Source organism: Melanostigma gelatinosum, assembly GCF_949748355.1.
Source record: "Melanostigma gelatinosum genome assembly, chromosome: 1".
Classification (NCBI taxonomy): domain Eukaryota; kingdom Metazoa; phylum Chordata; class Actinopteri; order Perciformes; family Zoarcidae; genus Melanostigma; species Melanostigma gelatinosum.
Genome location: NC_136634.1, coordinates 10,453,130 through 10,476,814, shown reverse-complemented (window position 1 = coordinate 10,476,814; position 23,685 = coordinate 10,453,130). Strand labels below are relative to the sequence as shown.

The 23,685-nt window shown below is 42.5% G+C and overlaps 1 protein-coding gene across 1 annotated transcript in view; it reads right to left on the bottom strand.

The window, feature by feature from the left end:
- Positions 1 to 6,493: 6,493 nt before the first annotated feature.
- Positions 6,494 to 23,685, bottom strand: part of megf11 (multiple EGF-like-domains 11) — a gene marked incomplete at its 3' end in the record, with an annotated part of 50,570 nt that continues 33,378 nt past the window's right edge. Inside the window, exons 11-25 of the mRNA XM_079297020.1 lie at positions 21,448 to 21,568; positions 19,885 to 20,048; positions 19,665 to 19,767; positions 16,795 to 16,941; positions 14,836 to 14,970; positions 12,174 to 12,302; positions 11,406 to 11,534; positions 10,695 to 10,823; positions 10,391 to 10,519; positions 10,051 to 10,287; positions 9,224 to 9,381; positions 9,074 to 9,137; positions 7,795 to 7,833; positions 6,923 to 7,129; positions 6,494 to 6,669 (exon numbers count right to left, since the gene is read on the bottom strand). Of these exons, the coding sequence (XP_079153146.1) occupies positions 6,494 to 6,669; positions 6,923 to 7,129; positions 7,795 to 7,833; positions 9,074 to 9,137; positions 9,224 to 9,381; positions 10,051 to 10,287; positions 10,391 to 10,519; positions 10,695 to 10,823; positions 11,406 to 11,534; positions 12,174 to 12,302; positions 14,836 to 14,970; positions 16,795 to 16,941; positions 19,665 to 19,767; positions 19,885 to 20,048; positions 21,448 to 21,568 (2,067 nt within the window). The remainder of the gene's footprint in view (positions 6,670 to 6,922; positions 7,130 to 7,794; positions 7,834 to 9,073; positions 9,138 to 9,223; positions 9,382 to 10,050; positions 10,288 to 10,390; positions 10,520 to 10,694; positions 10,824 to 11,405; positions 11,535 to 12,173; positions 12,303 to 14,835; positions 14,971 to 16,794; positions 16,942 to 19,664; positions 19,768 to 19,884; positions 20,049 to 21,447; positions 21,569 to 23,685) is intronic.

Sequence of the window (23,685 nt, the reverse complement as noted above, 5' to 3'; positions counted from 1 at the left end):
GATATGGCCATCTGACTATTGTTGCATTGGTCACTGACTGAAACACGAGACAATGAAGTATAGCTTCTGCAGAAACACATCAAATGACCCTAGCTCAAGAGCAACAGATCAAAAAACAGCTTGGAGTTCCACTCCATCAAATGACAAGGAGAATGGAAAGATGAAGGCTTGTCAATACCTCCAATACGTCTTCTGTCAAAAGGGAGAAACAGAGCATCCATGGCAACAGCCGATTTTGAAAGAGTAAACTTCCTATTGCAAAACGAAGAAGCCAAACAGGGTGATTTGAACAGTCTGAGCCTCTTTTACAAACACGTGACAGAGAGAAGGACTTTTCACAGGAACAGCATCTTCTGTTTTCACTGTTTACAAGGAGCTACAGTTGTGTTGCGGCTTATTTTGAGAGTTGAAATCAGACCAATACTAAGACAGCTTTACTTTGGTCTGTCTTCTGTAAATACAATCGGTCATCTTTGAGTTGTGAGACAGCCTGCCATTAGTCATGACTGATAAGAGCACTATGAATCATAGACACAGATTCAGTCAATATCTCTGCTGAAAAATACAGATGGAGTTACCTTATAATTGAGACTGCTCCACTGATGGTGTGAGCCTATCGTTGGTGGTAATTTACATGGTCAAGAGGAGCCAAAAATGTTTTTTAAAACTATTGAAATAAACTTCATAAGGCTGGAAGAACATCAATCAGCCAGCCTAACAGAAAATACTCTATATAATGAAATACAAAAAGCTCAACAACAACGCTGATAATATGTCATACAAGCCGCATCACCTTTGTGGAGGTAAACTGTGGTTTGTCATGTTTTGTATTTTCTGCGATTTTAGTTGGGGGGCAATGATTGGGGGGCATCCACACAGAAAGAAAACTCTGTACCCACTTGTCACTGGTTTCATCTCTTCATCCTCTCTCACACGTGGTCACAATGTCTTCCCCCTGGTGGCCAATAGGCGGAACAGCAGTTTTTATCTAAACACCTCTCCTTTTTCTTTTGTTCCAGTTCACTTGTTTCCAATACTTCTTGCAGGAGTTGTTGTTGTTCTGAGGGAGGGACTATGCTTATGAATAATGAACGCTATTTTAATTAGATCTTTCATAATGTGGGTTCTGTGAAGCCCTTTGAACTGTCATTAAGGGCTACAGCATGAACACCCAGCTTCACCTATTAATACTATTCTAGCTGCCTGACTAAATCTTGATATAATTCACAATATGACTTGGGATTGGATAAACTTTGGCCTTCAAAGTGGGTAAACAATTTAAACTCAAATGAGTTTAATAATAAATAACCCTTTCGCTCGTTTATGTTATTAAATTATAAGGCAACTGATTCAATATGTATATGATCATTTAATAAGCATGTTTCTGCATGAAGTTGATCATCTATCTCCCCGCTACGTTCACCTCAGCAAGTGGGTGTATATAGATAAATGTCTGAAATATCCGAGCTTAAACTAATATGGAAACATCCAGAGTCTTTTCACGGAGTCCTCCTGACCTCTCTATTTATTCTCATCTAGAATAATCTTCAAAGGGATTATTGGTGTGGATTTGCGTGTGTTAAGGTACATTTTGAGTTTGGGAGCATTATAGACACGGAAGAAGTGAAAATGATCACCCTCACTGCGATGAATACTGATTGTGCATAAGAGTGGCCAAGTAAAGATCCAGCTCTAGTGTGATGGATCCTCACAGTTCCTGGAGCAGGACGTGACCACAATAAAGATCTGCAGCTGAGCTCTGATACGGACTCATCCACAACAGAGTTCAGTCAAATGGCACATGCACTATCAAACTGAGCACGGATTAAACTCCTGATTTCTCCTGGAATATACAAAACTTTAACAGAGGTAGTCGTGCGCCAGTCCCTTCAAAAACATAAATCGACCACTCTGGCTCTAAACAGCTGAAGTCAGACTGAAGTGAAGGTGACATGTTATCCAGCGGCAGTGTGGTCAGCATCCAGGTACAGCCTCTTGAGAATGAAATAAAGGTGGGACTCTGTCAGAGCATTTAGAGGTATAGCCTCTTCCCGGTGGCAGCCTCAGTGAAAAACAGCTCTGGCTGAAAGATGCAGCGGACAGGCTGACTGCAGCAGAAAGGATTACGCCCAAAGCCTGCATTAGTAAGCGAACGTCCCTGCAGTTCTTCTTTGCCTCTGCAATATTTTACATTTGAATAATCAGCCGGAAGACAGTCCTACCTCGAATTGATATATTGTCCAGGCTGTATGAACCTTCTGAGGCATATTTTTACACGACACTCTTCGGCCTCTTTGGTCTGAAAAGAAACGTGCGCTCTTTTTTTTGCTAATGTTGGTTGTAATGACACAATTTGATATTGTCTGTTAGTTTGGTACACAAGGGCTTTGTATATTCCAGATAAAAGTACCATTTAGCAAACCCTTTTCCTTAGAATGTGAACCTTCATTCAAATACGTACAAATATTGTTTGGGAATTTAACACTTATCAACTTAAACATATTAAAGTTACTCTTCACTTTCTGTCTGCTTCTATGACAGGAAGAATGAGGGTTTATTGATATTTAACTTGTACATTCACACGTTTGTGAGGTGGGTGAGGGGTTCACTGGTCTTCTTTCTTGTAGGTTGTAGTTACATTTTCTTATTTTCTTCTTCTGCACATGTTACTTGTTGCTTTAAGAACTTCAATGTTTATTTAATAAATGTGGTACATAAATGAAATTTACTTGCCTTTTTACACCAGAAAACAGGCAATGCAAAATTGTCAATAGTGAGATAATCGGGTGATAATGCAACTAACTCTGTATAACTTAATTCAATGTATCACACAGGAATTATTTTTTTTCTCCTGCCAGGATTGATTTCATACCAAAAATGTAAGAAAAGAAAACAAATCCTTCCTCTGAAACGGTTGACGCTGCTACAGGAAATTAGAAATGATGGAGCATGGTTGTGTACAGATGTGAATGTGTCAGTGAGACTCTATTAATCCTCGGCGCAGAGGAGGGAAATAACTTGACAATTTATTTAATGGTCAATGTACTTTGCATTGAAACTTAATCCAGATTGGCTGAACAATGAAAAATCTAAGTAAAACTAAAATGTGCTTTTTATCTACTGTCACAGTGACTCTGTGTTCTCCAGATACATTTAAACACGAGTCGTAGTTTCAGCACCTTTTTAGTAGGAAGTCGTGCAGGGAGACTTTTCATTTTCACACGGTTTAAACTTTTCACCTTTCAGTCTCTGCCCTGCTCTCAATCCGACATCTAAAAAAAATTGAATAAAATCTCTGTTCTGTTGCCGTCTTTAACTCTCTGTCCCCTGTGAGCTGTGAGAAATCACATTCATTGTTGGGAGGATATTCAACAAGCTGCACAATCAAAATCTCTCTCTCCCTCGCTGCAGTGTGACCTCGTCTTTTCATGCTTCTCTCTCTTTCGCGCTCTCTCTGAAGTACTCAGTTGTATTTGGTCCATCAGGTTCTTGACTTATTGGCTGCATTTGCTTGCAGCGTGGCATCACTCAGCTGGCTGTCAGCTGGGCAGCATGTCTGTCATGTGTGGTGCTCGGAAAGGCTGCTTCTTACTACGGAGTTACTGTGGTTCACGTTACAGATGCATTGTTTTAACTGCATAATATGTATGTTTTCATACTCACCTTGCTGCAGTGATGTAGGCTACAGGTCAGAGGTGAAATGGGCTTGAAACCTTCAATCATAGCCTTTTTTAAGCTAAATTATGCAAAAACACCTGTGCTGAATTCCCTCACACTGTCAGCACTATGTTTATTTGAAATGCAACATTGGTGGTGATGCCTGTGCAGTGGTCAAAGAAGAAGCCTATTCAGATCCTTTCAGAAAAAGTAGCTGTACCAATGTGTAGAAATACTGCATTGCCAGTAAAAGTCCAGCATTCACAATTTTACTTAAAGGTGCTGAAAGCGAAATTGGGAGCAAATCTGCTGCCTCTCAACATGACGACAGCTGAGTCGGCGGCTCTCAGCTAACAGTGCAAACAACAAATGTGCTGACAGAGCTAAACAAACAGTGTTTACCTGAGGGGGAACCGGAGGGTTGGTGCTACGTTTAAGCAACACAGCTGTCAGTCAGGACGGCGTTATCAGCTATAACCACTGTATGCGAGCAGTGCAGCATGGCGGCCGTGAGTTAGACAGTGAGGCAGGCTCATATGCACTAACATGCATTAAAAGCACACACGGCCGGCCCGGCTATGTCAACAAAGAACGAAAAAGCTCAGATAACAACACACACAGACGGAGAGACTTAATTCTCTGCACAGGAAGACATTATTCCACTATAACTTTACATGGCAAATATATGTTTGCCATTTTTATGTATTATGTAATTGGATTAATACATAAAAATATATCTTGAAAACATCTTTACAGAACTTCAAAATAATAAAATGCTGTTTAAATTACAAGTTGTTGTACAGAACTGTGAAACCTACGATGCATAAATCCTGTGATCACCTCTCGGAGAAGCTTATTTAACATGGGAGTACTTTGACCAAATGTGACGATTCATGAATCAAGAAGCAAGAAAAATGTGAGGCCATGATTTTTCTGGACAAGATTTTGGCACCCAGTAACAGCCATTAGTAACATGTCCTATTTGTGAGAGTGGAATCCTTCATTCATCAGGCCCTTCAACATTCATTGGCATTAATGTTTCAATATTCAGAGCAACAGATGAAGAGAGACATATCCTGTTTAACACTCGACACAAGACGTAAATTCCTCTTCCATCTATCCAGGTATTAACCTGACCAAAACATGTTTCTGATGGCAGAATAGGCTTTTAATTTGAAACCTATGTACCAAAACAACAAGCAGCATTGATATGACAGCAACTGGAAAAAAATCTTCCTCGGAGGAAAAAACGTCACGTAAAATATGATCCACTGTCACCACACTGGTCAAAGATGTCATAATGTCCAGCACTAATGAATCGCTGTCTGGGCATCGATTGTCAACATGTTATTGCTTCTACAGAGGGTGAAATGGAATTCACATAGTGAATGAATAAATTCAGTTCAATTAATAAATAATTTAATTTGCCTGATACAAACAGAAAATATTTTAGAAATGGACTTTTTACATACGGTGTAGTTCCCTTTGTAAATACTTTGTGGGTCTTGACTTGGTCAAATAAAACCTTATTTTCAATTTACAATCCGACAGAGAGAGAAAGAACATTTTAAGTAACTTCAAAAACACACACAAAATGACACTGATCATCTCACAAGAAGATACATTGTGTGTTATCTACATCAGTGGTATCCATGATCATGCTCATCTTTTTTTTAAATTCTAGTGTCACATTGATAAAAAGTCACCATCACTAATATAAATTAATAAACAAAGCAATTAGCTGTATAAATACAAAACATAAAAGGACAAAGTAATCCCTTCTTAACACCCAATAATTAAAAAACGTAAACTAAGACATTTGCAAGAAAAATGCTTTCACATAGAAAACAACACAATATCTGATACCCTCATCAGTGTGGGGAGAAAATCCAAACTTGAGACCTCTTGTATGTGTGTATCTCTTAGTAACGGTATAATGCTTAAACACTGGTGACCTGAATGCCTCTCTGGATAAACCAGGCTTCATTTACACTGCAATTTAAAAGAAGCTCTGGAGTTACACACACAATGTTACGCCTTAGTATTAACTGTGTGATCATTACTGGATAACAGTGAATAAAAGGACCTTTACAATATTTTACGATTTATCCATGCTTTATCAGACTTGGATCACTCTCAGCTGCATTTCCATGTTTCCAAAACATTGTGAACAGAGAGTTCTCTACTATTTAACTGAACATTTCTTCACATCATAGCAAATTATCATAATCTCTTCGTGTCAGCTGTGTTGTGATCTGCAGCTGCTGCACACAGTAACAATTCACAAACTCTGAAGTCTGTATGGAGTAAATCTTCACCTGCTTTGAAATGGTCAAGGTTGCCATACCTTCCTTCCCTGTGGAGAAAATCACTTCCGTTTATGGGGCATTATAAACCCTTGGCTGCTCCAGAATAGTAAACCTACATCATGGGCTTAAAATGAGCGTGAGCTCTCGCCCTGTAAATAATCTGTCCGCCCAATCCATGTATGCTGCCCTTAGCACTGTTTGGAACCATTATGTTCCACTTCAGGAGGTCCATAAAGAGGCCGGGCAGCAGTTTCAATGATCAGTTCTATAAGAAAATAAAATGGTTGAATGGTCGCTGGTGTGTGTGACACTCTTTCCTCCCCTCCCTCCTGCAGGGCCACAAAAAAAGTGTAAGTGAGTGAGCCAAAGAGTGCAGCGTCCAGAAGAGCTGTGGCTGTCCCTCCGTCTCAACATCTCAGTATCTAATTGAACACACTCGGAGACAGAGGGAGGGCCGTTGGTTGAAAGTTGGCTGAACGTTGCCTGGATGGCGGCACCCTTTCAGAGCCGGACGGAGGGTTTGCCCTCTAGAGCAGGGAGCTGGGGCTTTCTGGGGGAGGCGGGGGGGTGTGCGTGGGGCTGTGACGCATGGGCAGTATGTCATAGTGGCTGGGGATGTGGCTGCTGCGAGGGAGGTCATAGGGGCTTTGGGAGAAGCCGGTGGCCATTCCATTGGGTCCCTGCAGGACACTCACAGTTGGCTCTGTGATAGTTCAGGAAAGAAGGAAGGAAACAAGTCGGAGAGGTAGGTAAGAAACACTGAGGCTGAAGAGTGGCAGGCACAGGATGAGGAACAAAGGAGAAAGGAGAGGTGCATGCAATCGAGAGGCGGCTCACATTTCCTCTTATCAAGGCTTACAAAGTCTGTACAGGCTCACAGCAGGGGACATGACCAGAGAGGCTATAAGCTGCAGGACCCTGTTGAGCTCCACACACCAGAGCAACAACACACTCACCAACATCATAGACATTCCTGCTCGCACTGCCCAGGAGGGTGGCAGTGCCTCCAAAGGGCACCTCACGGTGAGAGGGGGACTTCATCTCCACATAGCTGCTCTCTGTGTGCTTGCAAGCCAGCCCTGGTGGGTCTCTAATGGTCGCGTATGGATTCTCACTATTCAGGGTGCAGGAGCTGTTGCCGCACATGGAGCCCTTGATGTAATCTGCAGTAGCCGCGAGACAAGGACATATTCAGCATCAACAAAGATGGATGGATTGTCACTGACTTATTGCAGTGGTATTAATGCTGGGCTCTGAAATCCACGACCAAAATTGCAGCTGTCTGCGGCCTGGAGAATGGCAATGACTATCGTTGCCATTCTGAAGAAGTTGTACTTCTTTTGTCTCCGACAGGTGACTAATGGTGGTATATAGTAATCAGAGTACAAAGGGGAGAGAGTTGAAGGCTCATCTCATCCATAACAGTCTCATCAGTCTGATAAGAGGCCTCATTAGAGACCGCAGCAAAGCTCCTTCAGAACACTCTCCACACCCCTGGGTCCCCCACATTCACCACCGACTGCACAGTATTGGGCACTGAGCCATGGAGAGCAATAACCGTTGGAACAAAACCTCAGCCCACCATGATCTTGTCGAAAGCACAGAGAGTTTTCACATAAATCATGGAGAATATAAGGATATGGGATTTGGGGTCAGAGAGTCTCTGAGGGGAATAGAAACCAAATGGGGAAATTGATACATGGGATGTTGAGTATAACAATAATTTTGTAATATTGGTGCTGGTGAAGCTGAACAGGATTCCACACGCAGTATGTCTGCCCACACGCAAACGCACGCACGCACACAGCTACTAACATCAATGACTTACCTTGTTTGGAGCCTCTCTGTGTTTCTCCCTGTGGAACATCTGTAGCAAATGTCAAAAGATGATAGTCAAACACAACATTTGAATTCCTTCCCCTAATGTGAGAGGGTTGACAGGGAATACATCATTAAAAATGTTCAACGTAGTATGTCTTTATTGAGAAGAATACGAGAAAGGTGAATTCGAGGAGGTACTGGATGTTTCACCTGCTTGCCATCACATTCCCCCAAGGATTACAAGCTTATATAATCAACTGTGGTCACAACGGGATACTTGCCAAACAACAACACATCACGAAGAGAGGACAAGCCTGTTAAGGCGCCATCAGTCCATTACTTAAGTACAGCAGGATGTACATTTTTTTTTGTAAGAGGGACCTGTCATCATGATTGATCTGCTGTCTGCTTTAACACAAAATGAAAATGTGCAGATTGAGATTTCTTTTAAGTAAAGCATTACAAAAACATGAATCATAGATTTTGGGGATTTTGCATGTCGCTCAGCAGTAACAAGCCTGAAATCAGTACAGAAGCCGATAGAATATATAATCTCAGTAACGCTGTATTTTAGCACCCACTATTTAGCATTTATGAATGCTGTATAAACATTTAACAAATGTATACAATAGATACACAGATGGGCATCTTAAAGAGTTTATTAAATGTACAGTATTTGTCTCCTGTGAAGATTTTATATTACTACAACTGTGTTTTACTGTATTGTCATTCATGATCTGTTTATACACCAGTCCTAATGCCCACAGGAGGAGGAGTTGTAGGTTTTGAAAAATACATTAATCATCAGTTACATTTGCTCCCAACTACATTACAGAGTGTTATAAACCCTTTATGAAATGTTAATGTATTGTTTATAAGGTTAAATTATGGAGTTGTGAACCAGAAGTAATTTTTTTTGTGACGCTTCATTTTCTATAATTCACAACCAAGGAGTGTGGTATCTGACCCAGTGCAAGCCATCACTGAGAAATGTGCCACTGGGGGAAGTGAAAGAGGACTAATGAGCCCACAGTGAACCCTATTCACCTCCTCACCACAGCCTTCTCTGTCCCACCCGCATATCTTATCAAAATCAGAGCAAAGGTTATGTCTAACAAGAAACCCCTGGTTCATCTTCATTCACAGCAGGGTGGCTGCGTCCTGGCTGGTGCCTATATGAGGTTTGTGCTAACGACACATAGGTCTTTGCCCTTGAAGTGAGGATTCTACAAAGTCCAAACGTTCAGGCTGTATGTGGAGCATTATAGTAAGTAAGAGAAACTGACCGAGGTCGTTGAGGTTGCAGTAGGCTCTCCATTCTGAGCCATTTCGACTTTTCAGAGTGCTTGACTGAAAGAAAGAGCACAGTTTTGGTGTTGCTTTTATACTGTACTGTGATTAAATTGTATGTTAATACACGTTGAGAGTGGCCATACTTTGAGGGTCAGGGTGCCATCCAGGTTGCTGGAGATGGTTGAGACGTTACACTGGGCCACAGTGTGGTAACTCGGGTTGGAGAAGCACTGGCCACTGCTGCCCTGGCTCTGGTTGACCTCAGCAGCGCTGGTCCTCATCGCAACAGTACTGCCACACTCTGAGGGTTCAAACAACAGGTGAGAGGTTTGAAAACCAAATAAGTATTTGTGTGTCAATATTTTTGTATCTACCACTTTCAAAATACTGACAAATAAAGTCATCAGCACTCAGCCTGAAACGTGCCTGTTTCCTTTAGCTGCTGTGCATCATTTCTGAGTGCTGATGACTTAATTTGGCAATTTTTGGGTCGGCACCCATCATACTCTGAAGACGATTGAGTTGAGCATGCCAGTTGTTTTGTTTATACATGATTCCAAAATGTATTTTGCCAACAAAAAAAAAATCAAGATTAATCCTAAGTAAAGTCTAATTGATGAACAAATTTTCATAGTCGATTAATCTGCTGATTCTTTTGTTGATTAATCAATTGTGAATACATTTTTTTTATTTCCCACACCCCAAAGCGAAGCTGGTTTTGACCAGCCAACACCCCAAACCCAAATACATTCAGATTACTATCATACAAGTCAAAGAAAAGCAAATCCTTCCATTTGAGAAGCTGGAACCATGAAATTATTGGTATTTTTGCTTGAGAAATTAAATTTCTCGCCTAATCGATTAATTGACTAATCATTGCAGCTCCACATTTGTCCATCGCAGTATGCAGCGATGCATTTTATCCATCCATAGTTTGCCAATATTTTGAGTGGTCTGTAAAACATCTTACCAGACAGGGAATAGTCTGTGTTGGTGATGTGCATCGCCTGTGTGTAGGACACACTGGGCGGGATCTCATGGCCTTTGTCCCTCTGCCTCTGTCTGTACCACACAAACAGGCTGAGCATGGCCATGATGATGAGGAGTAGAAAGATGATGCCCATGACGGCCCCTGCCGACTGTCGCTCAGAGCCTCGTGCTGGGCTGATCTTGGTGTACGGGTTCAGCTCCTCCATCATCAGAGCTGCTACAGAGAAAACACAGATCGTGGGTTGTTTAAACACTGTGTACACATCAGTGTTTGAGTGGTAATACAGTGATGAGCCTCCATCATCTCGATCACCTCTCACCTTGATCGCAACGGATGCCTTTATATCCGGGGCTGCAGTAGCACGTTCCAGTCACATAGTCACAGGTAGCATTGTTCAGGCACTCACACGGCTGCTGGCAACCATATCCAAACGTACCAGCAGGACACTCTGCATGGGCGAGAGGTGCATTACTACATCCATCAAAATTCAAGCACTTAGAGTGGGAGCCAAAGTGTTTATAGAACACACACATATACACACACCTATACACACACACACACACACACACACAAAACCACAGAGTCATTTTGCTCAGTGCTAGAATGTGTTGGGCCCACTCAACTCTGCTCACAGCTCGTCCCAATGAAGCCCGTTCGGCAAGCACACAGGCCGGTGATGTGGTCACAGTCTGCGCCGTTTTGGCAGCGACAGACTTCCGAGCAGTCCCTGCCGTAGAACCCTGAAGGACAGCCTGGGACAGAGATGTATAAAATGTTGGGGTGGGAGAAAACAATGTAAAGAGTCAAGGTCATATTGCAGGGAGCACCGGAAATCAATACTATTCAATGTGTCTGCAGCATACTCAATAAAGGACAATGTGAATCGAATCAAAGATTTCCTGCTTTAGCAGAAAGTCTGGTTAACATGTCAACGTAACATGTAGGTGGCAATAAAGAACAAGACAACTGGAAATACGTGAGAGAAAAAGGAAAAAGGAAAACGGCAAAAACAAAAGACATTTCCATGCACAACAGCAGGAGCCACAAGACAAAGACCCTTAGGGTGATAGATAACTTAATTCAAATCAGTTGACTGATGTAGATGATATGCACTCGTTGTTGGTGAATGACTGGAATATATAATTAGCAAATGAATGAAGTGACCATTCGTGTTATTTTGATTTTGTCCCACCCACTTTAAAAAATGCAAATAAAAATCACCTAGTCGCCCAGTTGTCTCTAAAGAAATGATTCCCACTTGTCATCTACTGCAGTTCTGTTTGACTGCCAGTAGATGCCACTGTGTGTCTATTAACTGGATGGGAGAGACTCACGCTGTGTACAGTAGAGTCCAGTCCAGCCGGGGCTGCACCTGCACTCTCCTTCATAGGCGCTGCACTGGGCTCCGTTGTGACAGTTACACGAGTTGAGACAATCGGGGCCCCAGTGCCCAGAGGGACAGGCTGCAGACGCCAGAGAGACAGTCAAGCTCACGGTCACACACCCTCCCACACAAACTCTATGCCCCTATGCATACGTGAAACACACAACGCTGTGAATTTTGAGGAAATGCCAAAATATTTTCAACAGATACAATATTGTCACTAGCCCATGAGATAAAGTTAAGTGCAAAACTACTTTACTGTCTCATGGGAGAAATTTGTCTTGGAAGTTGCTGCATCGAGACGACGAGCAGATGTGTCAGGTTAAATAACTTAAAAGCACTGGCAATGTAACATCCATCTGATGACAAGTTGTTGTTTTTTGCTTTAATTAGTTATTGCAATAAAAAAAAGCAGAGATTCATTTTCCATGGCATGACAGCTTAAAGCTCTGCTAATGATCTTTGGCCTACAGCGCTGTAAATCAGAGAGCACAATGTATTGTAACAATCACTTAAGAAAGCTATCAGTTTTAAATCAGCTGGGGATGAGGGTAGCTCTTGGAATATGTAGGTTCATAAAAATGATTAATGTCTATAAAGGTAATGTGAGGTATAAGGTTTGTGAGGGAAAAATTAGGAGTGGAGACGGACAATGAGAGGAAAAAAAAACAGAGAAAAAAAAGGCAATCAAACACAGGATGGAGGAGAGAAGTCATACCATGAGAGCAATCCTCTCCTATCCATCCAGGGAAGCATTGGCAGGAGCCATCGATGGGGTTGCAGGTGCCGTTGTTGGTACAGAGGCAGATCTCAGCGCAGACCCTCCCATACCTGCCACTTGGGCAGACTGCAAAACACACAAACACAACAAAACACTTCACAAAACAACCCTCATGTTGTTATGCATATTATCACTTACATGCAAAGACTGGTAAAATGTATTAATATTATGACATCAAACTCATTCTGTGAAAGGTTGTGTAAACATATTCCTCTCGTGGATAATACTGTTTTATTTGAGTGGACATGAAGTGAAGTGATCTGTTTAAACAAAAGGAGGAGTCAGTCACTGCCTCCAGTGGCACAACTGCCCCATTTCCACTCACTAGAGTGGGATGAGTGATGTGGCACAGAATTAAAATAGACCATGTACACAGACCACTGTATACATTTTTTATGAAATTAATATTCCAATGCTCTCTGTCACTCTTCAATAAAAGATCTCATTTCCAATGAAGCCTCCATTGTGTTTTCGTGTTGGCCCATGATCAGGAAGCAGCAGCACCAGCAGATACATCAAAGGTCTTGTTTTTGAAAAAAAAAAAAAAAAAAAAAAAAAAAGAATAGCCCAGCGTACCCTGTGATAGAAATGCTGCTGCTGGGATTCAAGGCTCAACACACTGGGAGAGCTTCATTCGGCTGGGACTGTGTGTGCTGGACACGGGACGAGTGACGACGCAAGTTGTGCATATTGTTGGCCACCTTCGTCCCTCGTGGCTTAACGCCTTCTCACCAGTAATTACAGTCCAGACAAATTAGGGCTCGTTTTTTTTTTCTTCCTTCAGCTAACCTATTCAACTTTTATTTGTAAGACATTGCTCAAAGCCATGGCAGAGAATTCAAAAGTTTCCCATTGCCTTTCTGTAATTTATATATATATATGTGTATGTATGTATGTATGTATGTATGTATGTATGTATGTATGTATATATATATATATGTGTATGTATGTATGTATGTATGTATGTATGTATATATATATACATACATACATACATACATACATACATACACATATATATATATATATATATATACATACATATATATATAAAAATAGTCAATCATTAACATCAAATCAGTAGGTTTATATGTAGGTGTCATTCCTCAACACGTGATGGAGAGCAGATTCCTCTACACTTTGAGGACACATTGACACGACACATACCCGTGGTCACATAAAGCATCACAATATTGTCAATATTGAATGAATGAATGAATGAATGAATGGATTTTATTCATATGGCGCTTTTCACAGACAGTAGTATCACAAAGTGCTTAACAGAGCAGACATTTAAAAGCATAAAAAACACAATGTGACCCTATGGTCAATAAATGATCTACACAAAGAAAATTAAAAAATAAAATTAAAAATAATAAAAAATAAAATAAAAATGTAAAACATATTTTAAGAGCAGGTCTAGGACATGGGTTTACTTTTACACAAACGCCAGCCTAAACAGGTGGGTTTTGAGCTGGCTTTTAAAAGTATCCACAGTATCTGCGAGGCGCAGAGTTGCAGGCAGAGCATTCCAGAGCTATTGGACAAATGGTGAACATATCTGCTTTTGAATAGATGATACTTTGAATTTAAATTAAACATTTAACATGTCAACCCAAATATTTAACATGTTGACATATTTACATTGTCTTAATGTCTTTATAAATTTCCTTTAAAATGTCTGAGCCTTTAATATATACAACAAGGCTAATGGCTACGTCATCACGAAAAACACGTTTTTACAAGTAACACATTCATGATATTGTCAACACTCGTATTTAAAATGTATGTAAGATGTGCTAAAAGTACTCATGATTTCAAAAAGTGCAAAATCCTAATCAAACACAACTGAGGCTAAAATAATGGACTGTAAGGATGTTTTCTGTCAACAAGATCTACCTATGTGATTCCAAACAACATTGCCGAGGCAAAACTCAGGAAAACTAATTTGCCTGGTTGTCTTCCAATTACCCTTAACAAGAAGACGTCTCTTCTGCACATGTTTCTTTGGCTCCGTGTGTGCATAAAAAGCAATTTACATGCAGCTCTCTTTGCAGAGTTAGGCAGAGGGACAGCAGCATTTACTTGTTTGTCTAAAGAAAAGTCGGTCTCAGCAATATTCAGGTTTCTGTTGAAGGTTGTTTTTTTCTTTTTGGTGTGTAGTGCACTGATAATAACCATTATTCTAACTTTCAAGGCTAAGATGCCAGTGGGATAAACAGCAGGTCATCCATCCATTTGATCTTAAAAGAACACTGAGCACAGCAAGGGCCTAAGGAAACATACTCACAAAATGCTGTGGCAGGAGGACTTTTTTGGACATATAAATGAACCCTTCATATTATTAGCTGTTGAACGCATTAGCACATAACCTTTGATGTACCATCTTTACTATCCTACATTATTGTCTTACTTTTTGTTATAATCAATGTCATTCCCTGACCATTTTTTAATTTCCTGTCTACACCAAATGCCAGACATTTTCAGATATAAAATGAAGGTACCGTTTTCCGGTAACGACTAAAAGCTTAACCGTGAATGAATTTGACAGGAAGTGAAACCGCAGGAAAAGGTCAAAGGGAGAGAAAAGGCTACTTGCCTTGGTTGCACAGAGAACCGGAGAAGCCCGACAGGCACTCACAGTGGCCCGTGACGTGATGGCACGGCCCGGTGCTGTGCACACACTGCGGACACGACTGGCTGCAACGATGTCCGTAGAACCCCGGAGAGCAGACTGCAGCCGGCAGAGCGTGGCAGGAGAGCAGAGGGAATCAGTGGACAACATTGGATGGAACATGGGGTATATAATAATGAAACAGGGCATGACAAGAGTGATCAAGGGAGTGTAGAAAAAAATCAAGGCCGGAAGAATTAAAGCAGAAAAGACGAGAAGAGACAGCAAAGGGTGGGGGAGAAAACAGAAGTCAGTCTTTATTGTAATCACTTCCATTTCATCCACTGCCAGAAATGGAGTCGTAAAGTAGTTAAGAGAATGGGGAAAGTCTGTTTTATGTTCAGTTTTGATCATCTATAAAACACACAACTGTGTGTTAATGCAGATTTTATTGAAAGAATGTGGACGATTCAAATATATTCAAAATGGGGTATCAAGGTAATTATACTAACATTTTATACAAAGAGCAGTAACTGAGCAACCATGATAAGAGACTGCAATTTATATTAAAAAAAACATTTTCATTTCAGTTCAGGGACAACGTTAAAAATTCATGTTATGTTTCTATTTTCATAGCCGGTGATTTGCTTAGACTCCTACGCCAATAATCACCATTCTCAGAAGACAGTCAGGTCCTTTTAGGAGTAGACAAACAGAGCCTTGGTTTGCTGTTTTACAAGCATGCAATGTTAACTTTACCCCTTGGGTTCTGATTTGATTTAAAGCAGTGGTTCTCAACTGGTCTGGCGGCGGGACCCACCATCACCCCTTAATGACAAGCCGGGACCCACTACCAAAATTATATATATATATATAATTTGGGTATATCTATATTCAAGAAGTCTAGTAGTCTGGTCTCTCTGGACATTTCTCTCTTTTGGAAATCGTTCTATGATTTGACTTTCACATCTCACACGGCAACAGTCCTGCTCTGTCTCTGTATCCTCGTCTCTCCCCGTGTGTCACGGTGTTTGTACATCTCACTCAAGTCAGGAAACTTGTCAGAATATATATTCACGTGATGTGATTCACAACGCATTGGACTGTGTTTTTCCTGCACCGCTGAACAAGTCCCGTAAATGCTGGAATAATTCCGCTGCATAAAAAAATGCCCTTCAAAATAAAATCACAACATTTTTTTTTCTTCACTTTTGGGTCGCGACCCACCAGTTGAGAATCACTGATTTAAAGCACCAGGTGTGATATGCCTTTATCGTTTGGAGATGCGTGTAATCCTCCAATTAAAGCTTCGACAGGAAAAACAGCACCACTGCAGTTAGGAGGTTTTCACCTGATGAGAACATTATCTGTGTAAACATTGAATTCGGAGGAGTAATAACTTCCTCTCCCTCTCTCACACATACACAGAGAGAGAGAGAGAGAGAGAGAGAGAGAGAGAGGAGATTGTTTTACATTCCACTCAAATTGAAGTTTACAGGTTTGTGACTGTAAATATCACCCCTAATCAGTGAGCTCATCACTTGAGAGCGGCCCCAGACAGACCCCATTCAGAAACCAGAGCTAGCAATGTGAGCACGCCCTCTGATGAGCCTTGGACGAGGACTGTGAGTCTCCCACTGTGCATTGGTTGTTGAGGACAGGGCAGCGGGGTGAGGAGTGTGTGTGTGTGTATGTTGCTGTAGGGGTAAAGACACTGTGATTAAGTGATAGCAGTGATGAAGGGTTTACACTCAAGCAGTTATGACCGACAACTAAGTGCTCCTCCTCAGCAGGCTCACCCTTCAACAATTCTGCAAAGAATCAAAGCAAGGTCAATACTGGGATGGAGTTTGTTATGGCGGCGTCCTAAAGCTCGTGCCATTATGACTTAAAAGTCTTGGATAGAGAGAGGTTGCTTGGGGAAAAAAAGAGAAAGAGGCTCACTTCTTTTGCAGGACGTCCCCCTGTAGCCAGGTGCACACACACATGTACCGTCCTCTGGAGAGCAGGATCCTCCGTTCTGACAGGAACAGCTGACTGAACAGTTGGGTCCCCAGAAGCCTCGTGGGCACACATTATCACAGTGGATTCCTGCGGGAACATTACACAAATATTCAGCGAATGCACACTAAGAAGGCTAAGAGTGGTAGGCTGAAATATTCTTAAGAGCCTGCCATCTGTAAAAACACATCATCAAAGAACAGCATTCACGTGATCACAGTGAATCTGTGGAGGGCTATTCACCCAGCATGGATCCTCGCTTGATTTCAGTCCTGAATGAAGAAGCTGCTGTTTGGAGTGTGTTTTTTTTTCAGTTCAGCCCATCCTTTCAGACTCTGTTTCTCATTTCCAAATGCATTTGATTTTTGATCTGACTGGGGCTCCCTGCCAGTGCACTGTGTTGATTAACAGGGTTGGGTCTCCAGAGAGGCCTAGCCTGTCTCCCATTCTCTTTCAGCAGAGCCGAGGTAGTGTGCAGAGCCGAAGGGATTTACTCGGGCTACAAGAGCACAGTCTGGAAGTGTCACTGTGTGTTTGGCCCAGCTCCAACCAACAAAACGCAAAACGCTGCCTCCATACAGTGCTCTCCCCGTGCACACGAATGCATTAGCACATCCGTTGAGGCAGCCTGTTTTCTCTCGGTCATAACCATGCCTTCAAAAAAGGGTAAATCACATGTACTGTACATACACGCAGGCTCATAAAATAAAATATATTGCCGCAAACACCCAGGCACATATGCACACAGATATTCACGCACATGCACAAATTCTGCAACTTTTCAAGCACCAGCCCTCAGTTCGAAGTACTAATTTGAAATTTTCTTTGAGAGGGAATATCTGAGAATGGTATGGCCATTAAAGCAGCATTAGTGCAGTACCTTTGAATTAAACCTTGGTTAAACTCTAGGGACTGATGTTATACAGTAACCAGGGCGCCTTAGGGCTGAGACGGAGGAGTAAAGGAGATGAAATGTTAGTGCTGATGAGGAGGGGGCATGGTAGCCGTGATTTAGTCTGAGGCCCGGCCATGGACATCAAAAGGAGGGCAAGGGCTTGTGTGCAAGTGTGTTTGAGGTTCTGCTAGCTAGACCAGGCAGAAAAAAACTGCCTGCCTTTACGGTCAAAAAATGAATGTGGACAGAGCATCACACTTTTCAGTCTAATGGTGACAAACAGAGGGGCTTTGGATGCCTAGCGAGGGAGAAGAACAAAGACTGAGAGAAGCCAGAACTGAAGCGTCTTCAAAGGAGGCTTTGCGCTGAGAAGTGCCAGAGGTCTCACCATCCAATTTGTCGAGAGTGAGCAGAGAAAAGCAAACCTCTCTCTCCCTCTTTAAGTCTCTCTCTCACTGCATATAAACACACACTCATATTGACTGCTCTATGACATGGAATATCTTCACAAATAAAAGGTGAAGCCCTATTTAGCATGGACTAGCATGAAGCCCGTGCATCAAGTGTGCAATCACAGCGCTCTCTTACATCTTTGTATTGGCTGATGTCAGGCTTACGACAGTTCAGCAACAACTATGTGGGTCACAGACGACTTACTGGACACACTCCTAGATTCAAGCTTCTTGACAGTTCACAAAAAAAACCCACACAGTAAAACAAAGAGCAAGTTGACAGCAAAGTAGGATGCCGTAACAACTCTGAGGCTAGCATGCTCAGTGATATGTCAGTGTTTACAGAAAAAAAGATAGCTCCAGCCTTTCTGTAAATAGCCATTTTATTCCTTTCCTGACTCAGTTCTGTGACGAAACCGACATCTTCCTCTCTCTAGGTGCTCGTTCCTTCAGAGAGCCCCATTGTCAAGCCTCTACAATTCACATGCGTATGTATGTGTGTTTGTCCGGCCCAATGGGCTGCACGCTGCCCCAAGCCCTGCACCCCGGTGACTCAATTAAGGCTGACAGATGGTCCCAACTTGTGCAGGATTCAGAGCATGAGAGGCCTGTTTTGCCAGCTCCGTTCTTGCAGATAATAAAACCCACATTGTTTCCCAGAATAAATGCCCTAAGCTCAGGAGGCTGAATGGAGTGGGCTGCTGAGAGCTCACAGGCTTGACCTTTCCTGCTGAATCTATTCCCTTCCCGACTGCACCTCTCCACCCAGGCTCAGAAACCAGGTCCTGAGCTAGCCCCCTGTATTTGACATTCAGATGCGAGGCTTCATTTTTTAGCATAATGATCCTCACCCTTGCTGTGACATTCATACCTCTACCTCTTTCCTTGTAAACAAATGTTTGAAATGACGAGAAACCAAACAAAGAGCCTATTCCAACTAAGAAATCCTCCATGTGGCAGATGGTTCAGTCAGATTGCACAACAACCTGGAACTTTAAATAATTAACAGAGCCAAAAATAGAAAATATCGGAGGCCATGTTTAAAACTCATGAGAGCATTCTGGGCCAATAATTTGATTCGCTCTACAAATATTAACCCAGTGAGTCGCTTCACTTTGTCTATAACCAATAAGGGATGCAACATAAGCATGATTGCCTACCAGCATCCAGTGTGTTAGCTAAGAGAATTCATTTAGAGCTCAATTCTCAACATTTCTCATTCTCATACCCTGCCGGCTCAGTGGCAAAACAAATCGAACATTTAATTATCAAAACACTGGTGAGACATTCTGTAAACATACTGTAAAACACAACTCATGAGTGCCCCTGCTCTTTTGGTAAATAAGTATGTCTGACTAGGATCTCATGTCTTTGACTTGATGAGGAGGATATATACACACGGTTTGGATCTCAGAGGTTATGTCTGTCCCGACTCTGAATCGTTTTTTTCTAACAGCAATACTGACCTGTCCAGCCGGGGTAGCAGCGACAGTAGCCACTCACTGGATCACAACCATCAGCATGGCTACAGTCACAGCGCTCACGACACTCCAACCCATAGGTGCCGTCCTGACAACGATAAACACTCGCTGTTATATCTTTAAAACGCCACACGGTGGGACAATGAGACAGTCCAAGTTCAAGACCCACAGGATTCTTTGCCGCTCAGTTAAAAGACAGACTTACAGGACAGGACTCGTCACAGTGCTCTCCCCTCCACCCAGGTGAACATGTACAGGTGCCATCCATAGGGTCACATGCTGCTCCATTGGCACATAAGCATGTCTGATTACAGCCCAGACCCCACGTACCGCTGGAACAGAGGCTGGAGCAGTCCATACCCTGCCAGCCTGGGGTCAGAGAGAGAGCAGAGCCATATGTAAACCAAGTATTGTGGATACAGCCACATTGTATTTCAGTTACAATTTAAAACTAACTAAAGTAAAAAAAAAAGACTATTTTGAACTAAACAACCAAAATCACGCTACAATACAGTGGCTCCCAACCTGCGGTTCGAACCTTCACGATAAACTGAACCATTCACATGAAACCATTAAAAGCATAAAGGCAAAAGTAAAGGAGATTTAAAACATACATTGAAACAATAAAAACAGTCATTAAAACACAAAAAATAAAAATAATTAAATAAAAAAAATAAAAAAATAAAAATAACTCTAACCCGGCCTCTCTGAGGTCTTATTTAGCATGGGACTCCAACCCCGCCTCGGGACTCTAACCCGGCCTCTCTGTGGTCTTATTTAGCATGGGACTCCAACCCCGCCTCGGGACTCCAACCTTGCCTTGCCTCTCTGAGGCAGTTATCAAGGACACCACATAGTTCTATAGACTCTCTGTCCTGGGGATTATCAACATGGATATTAAAATCACCAACAATAACAACACAGTCAAAATCAATACAGATTACAGACAGCAGTTCAGTAAACTCATCAAAGAAGGTTGCACAGTATTTAGGCGGTCTGTAAATGTTTAGGAATAAAGCTTGAGTGGAATTTAGAGCCACATATTCAAAAGAACTAAAATGACCAAAGGACATCTGCTTGCATTGAAGAGAATCATTAAATAAAATAGCAACTCCACCTCCTTTCTTATGCGCTCTTGTTTCACTCATGAAACTGAAGTTGGGAGGTGTTGATTCAATAAGAACAGCTGCACTGTTATCTTGATTTAACCAAGTTTCAGTTAAAAACAAAATGTCCAGTTTGTGCCGAACAATAAAATCATTGATTAAAAATGTAACTGTTTTAAGGATATCATTCAAGGGATATGAAAGAGAAAAAAATAATTCTGTTATGTAAAAAAATATTTGTTGCCAAGCATGGCTCTAGGGATGTGTCTTGGTCAGTCCTACACTTTGGTCAACACTGAAATATCTCAACAACTACATGATGGATTATGACATTTTTTGTGGACAAAGACAGGCAGGATGATCCCATGATTTTTCCTGTAGCACCTCGAGCAGGTCAATGTTTTCACTTATATAATGAAATAGCTGAACATGAGGGATTGGCACCAAATGTTTCCTAAACAATACATTCATTAAGAATTGCAGCGGTCATCTGGTGGTTGTGTGAAAGACTGCATGTCTACAAAAACAGCCTACTTCGTAAAGTCTGTATGTGTGCATCCTTGTAAGATGTATCCGTGTATACAGTGCAGCATGTGTAGCATATCGTATAAAGCTCAGGAGTTGCTTTGAACCTTTAAACATGAGTGTCAACCGTACTGTACCTTCCCTGCAGATGCAGGAGCCGTCGACTGGAGAGCAGGAAGCGTGATTATGGCAGGAGCAGGTGGACATGCAGCTTGGTCCGTAGAGACCAGGAGGACACACTGTAGCACAGTCCTCGCTCTGATGTAGAAATAATGAAATAAAGTCATGAGACAAAGAATCAGCATGGCAATAAATGCTGACTCTGGCAGACCAAAACTAGGAATAATATAGTCTGAATAGATGCAGACAGAAAGGCAGGTAAGGTTCATTGAACTTCTCCAACGCTTACTGAACTGCTTATTTATAGTCATACTGGGTCTGTGCACAGTATGAGGAGCAAGGCAACTGTAAAACTCAATAGATATATGATCGGAACTGAAGTTCAAGAGGGAGGACCCCCCCCCAGAGCTATCGCCTCCCAGCTTCCAATTATGCACTCTATATATTCTGGCAGCACCTACTCCCAGCCACGCTTCGCTTTTCTTCAACCACAGTCCACCCCATCTCTACACTTCATTCTCCTTCTCTCTCTCCCTTTAGGTTGGTCTCATTGGGGGGGGGGGGTCTCCACTTTCATTAGAGGAGAGACCGGCAGGACACCAAAGCCAGAGAATCGAGACTCTTCCCGTCTCTAACCAAGCTCCAACCAAATCTGCAACTCTGTCCAACTAGCTTTAGTTCATTAATAAAATCATTACTGCTCGAAATAAACTTGACACAAGGTTCTGGCTTGGTGAAATGCCTGTTGGAGCAGGATGGATTTTGGAGACACAAGTGAGGGGGCACATCAAGAGGGATTCAATTACAAGGGTGAAGTGATGCAGGGCTCAAGGCCAGAGTTAAATCCTCCATGTTGTCCCTACATCCACACACAACTGGATGGACACAACCGACTGTTTGAGGATCTCGTCCTTGTCCCCTTATGAGTGACTCGTATTGGTTGGTTGAGGCGCCTGCACAAAAAGGGTTAGGATGAGAGAAGGATATTGTAAAGCGTCCTGTGCTGAAGCAGCTGGCGACACCATGTGTATCGGAGGAAGCACATACGTCTACACCTGCCTCAGGCCAACAGTGGGCGTTAACAGTACTAAGAATGACAATATGATTGAACAAATAAACTCGATGGTGAACTGGGTGGACAGGGTCACAGCAGGATGCCAGTGACTGCAACCGACTCACAATCTACTATTAATAAGCACACCAATGGGAGATCGGCAGCCATGCTGGCGCAGCCATGCTGGCGCAGCCATGCTGGCGCAGCCTTTAGGTCCCTTACCATTGCATTAGAGTGAACTAGCTGGCAAAGGACATGGTGTACTCCTCTGTCCTCTGCAGCCTGCTGCCATTAGAATTTCTCTGCTTTGAAGGCTGAGCACAGCCCACCTCCACTAGTCTTGTCCCTCCCTAAGCTGGAGATCACAGCCAGTCTATGGATTCACACACCCTCCTTTGCACATGCTGCCTTGAGTGACAGGTGACACAATGATTTAGAGTTCCAATTAGTGGCCCAGAGGAGTCCTGAGTGGCTCTTGCTTCGCTCACCAGAGCACTGGGGGACTGCCGGCTGCTCACTGCTCTCATTATGATTTTGAACTCAGTTTAAACAGGAGGCAGGAGGAGATGTGCCAGTGGACGCTAGGGGCAGAAGACACATCTTAAAACATCTCTCCTCCCTGTACACCACATAAAAGCGCCCGTCTGTGAATGAAATCTTCATCAATCGGTTGCAATAACCTTTGTTCTGCTGAAAATGACAGCTTCAAGACTGCTAACAATAGCAGTTCAGTTACAGTTGTTAAGTGCGGAGAGAAGTTCGACGAGCCAGTGGGGGCTGGAGGGGTTGGGGGGATTCAGCCTGTCTTCAGAGCACAGGCTATTTACTGGTGGCTGGACTCATGGATAAAACGTCATGCAGCCACAAATGACCACATGGATTTTGCTGCATCCTTGGCTGCGTCCGATTCCACTTGGTTTCACCCTCATGGCGCAGAGACCAGTGGTTGGTCTGCTCTCAAGACAGGATAGGCAGCTCTCGCATTAGTCAACTGATTCATATTCCTTCTGAGCTGCGAAGGATAGAAGTCTGTATGTGGAGAATCATTATTAATACAAGGGCTGTCAGTCCATCGCACGAGAGCAGCAGGACCTTACATAACGACACAGCCAATGAAGGCTGCAACCAGACCTGTGCTGCTGAGAGGCAGCCAGGTCGTCCTTGGCCAAGGTACTAAATTCATACCTATTAGTATCTTAAT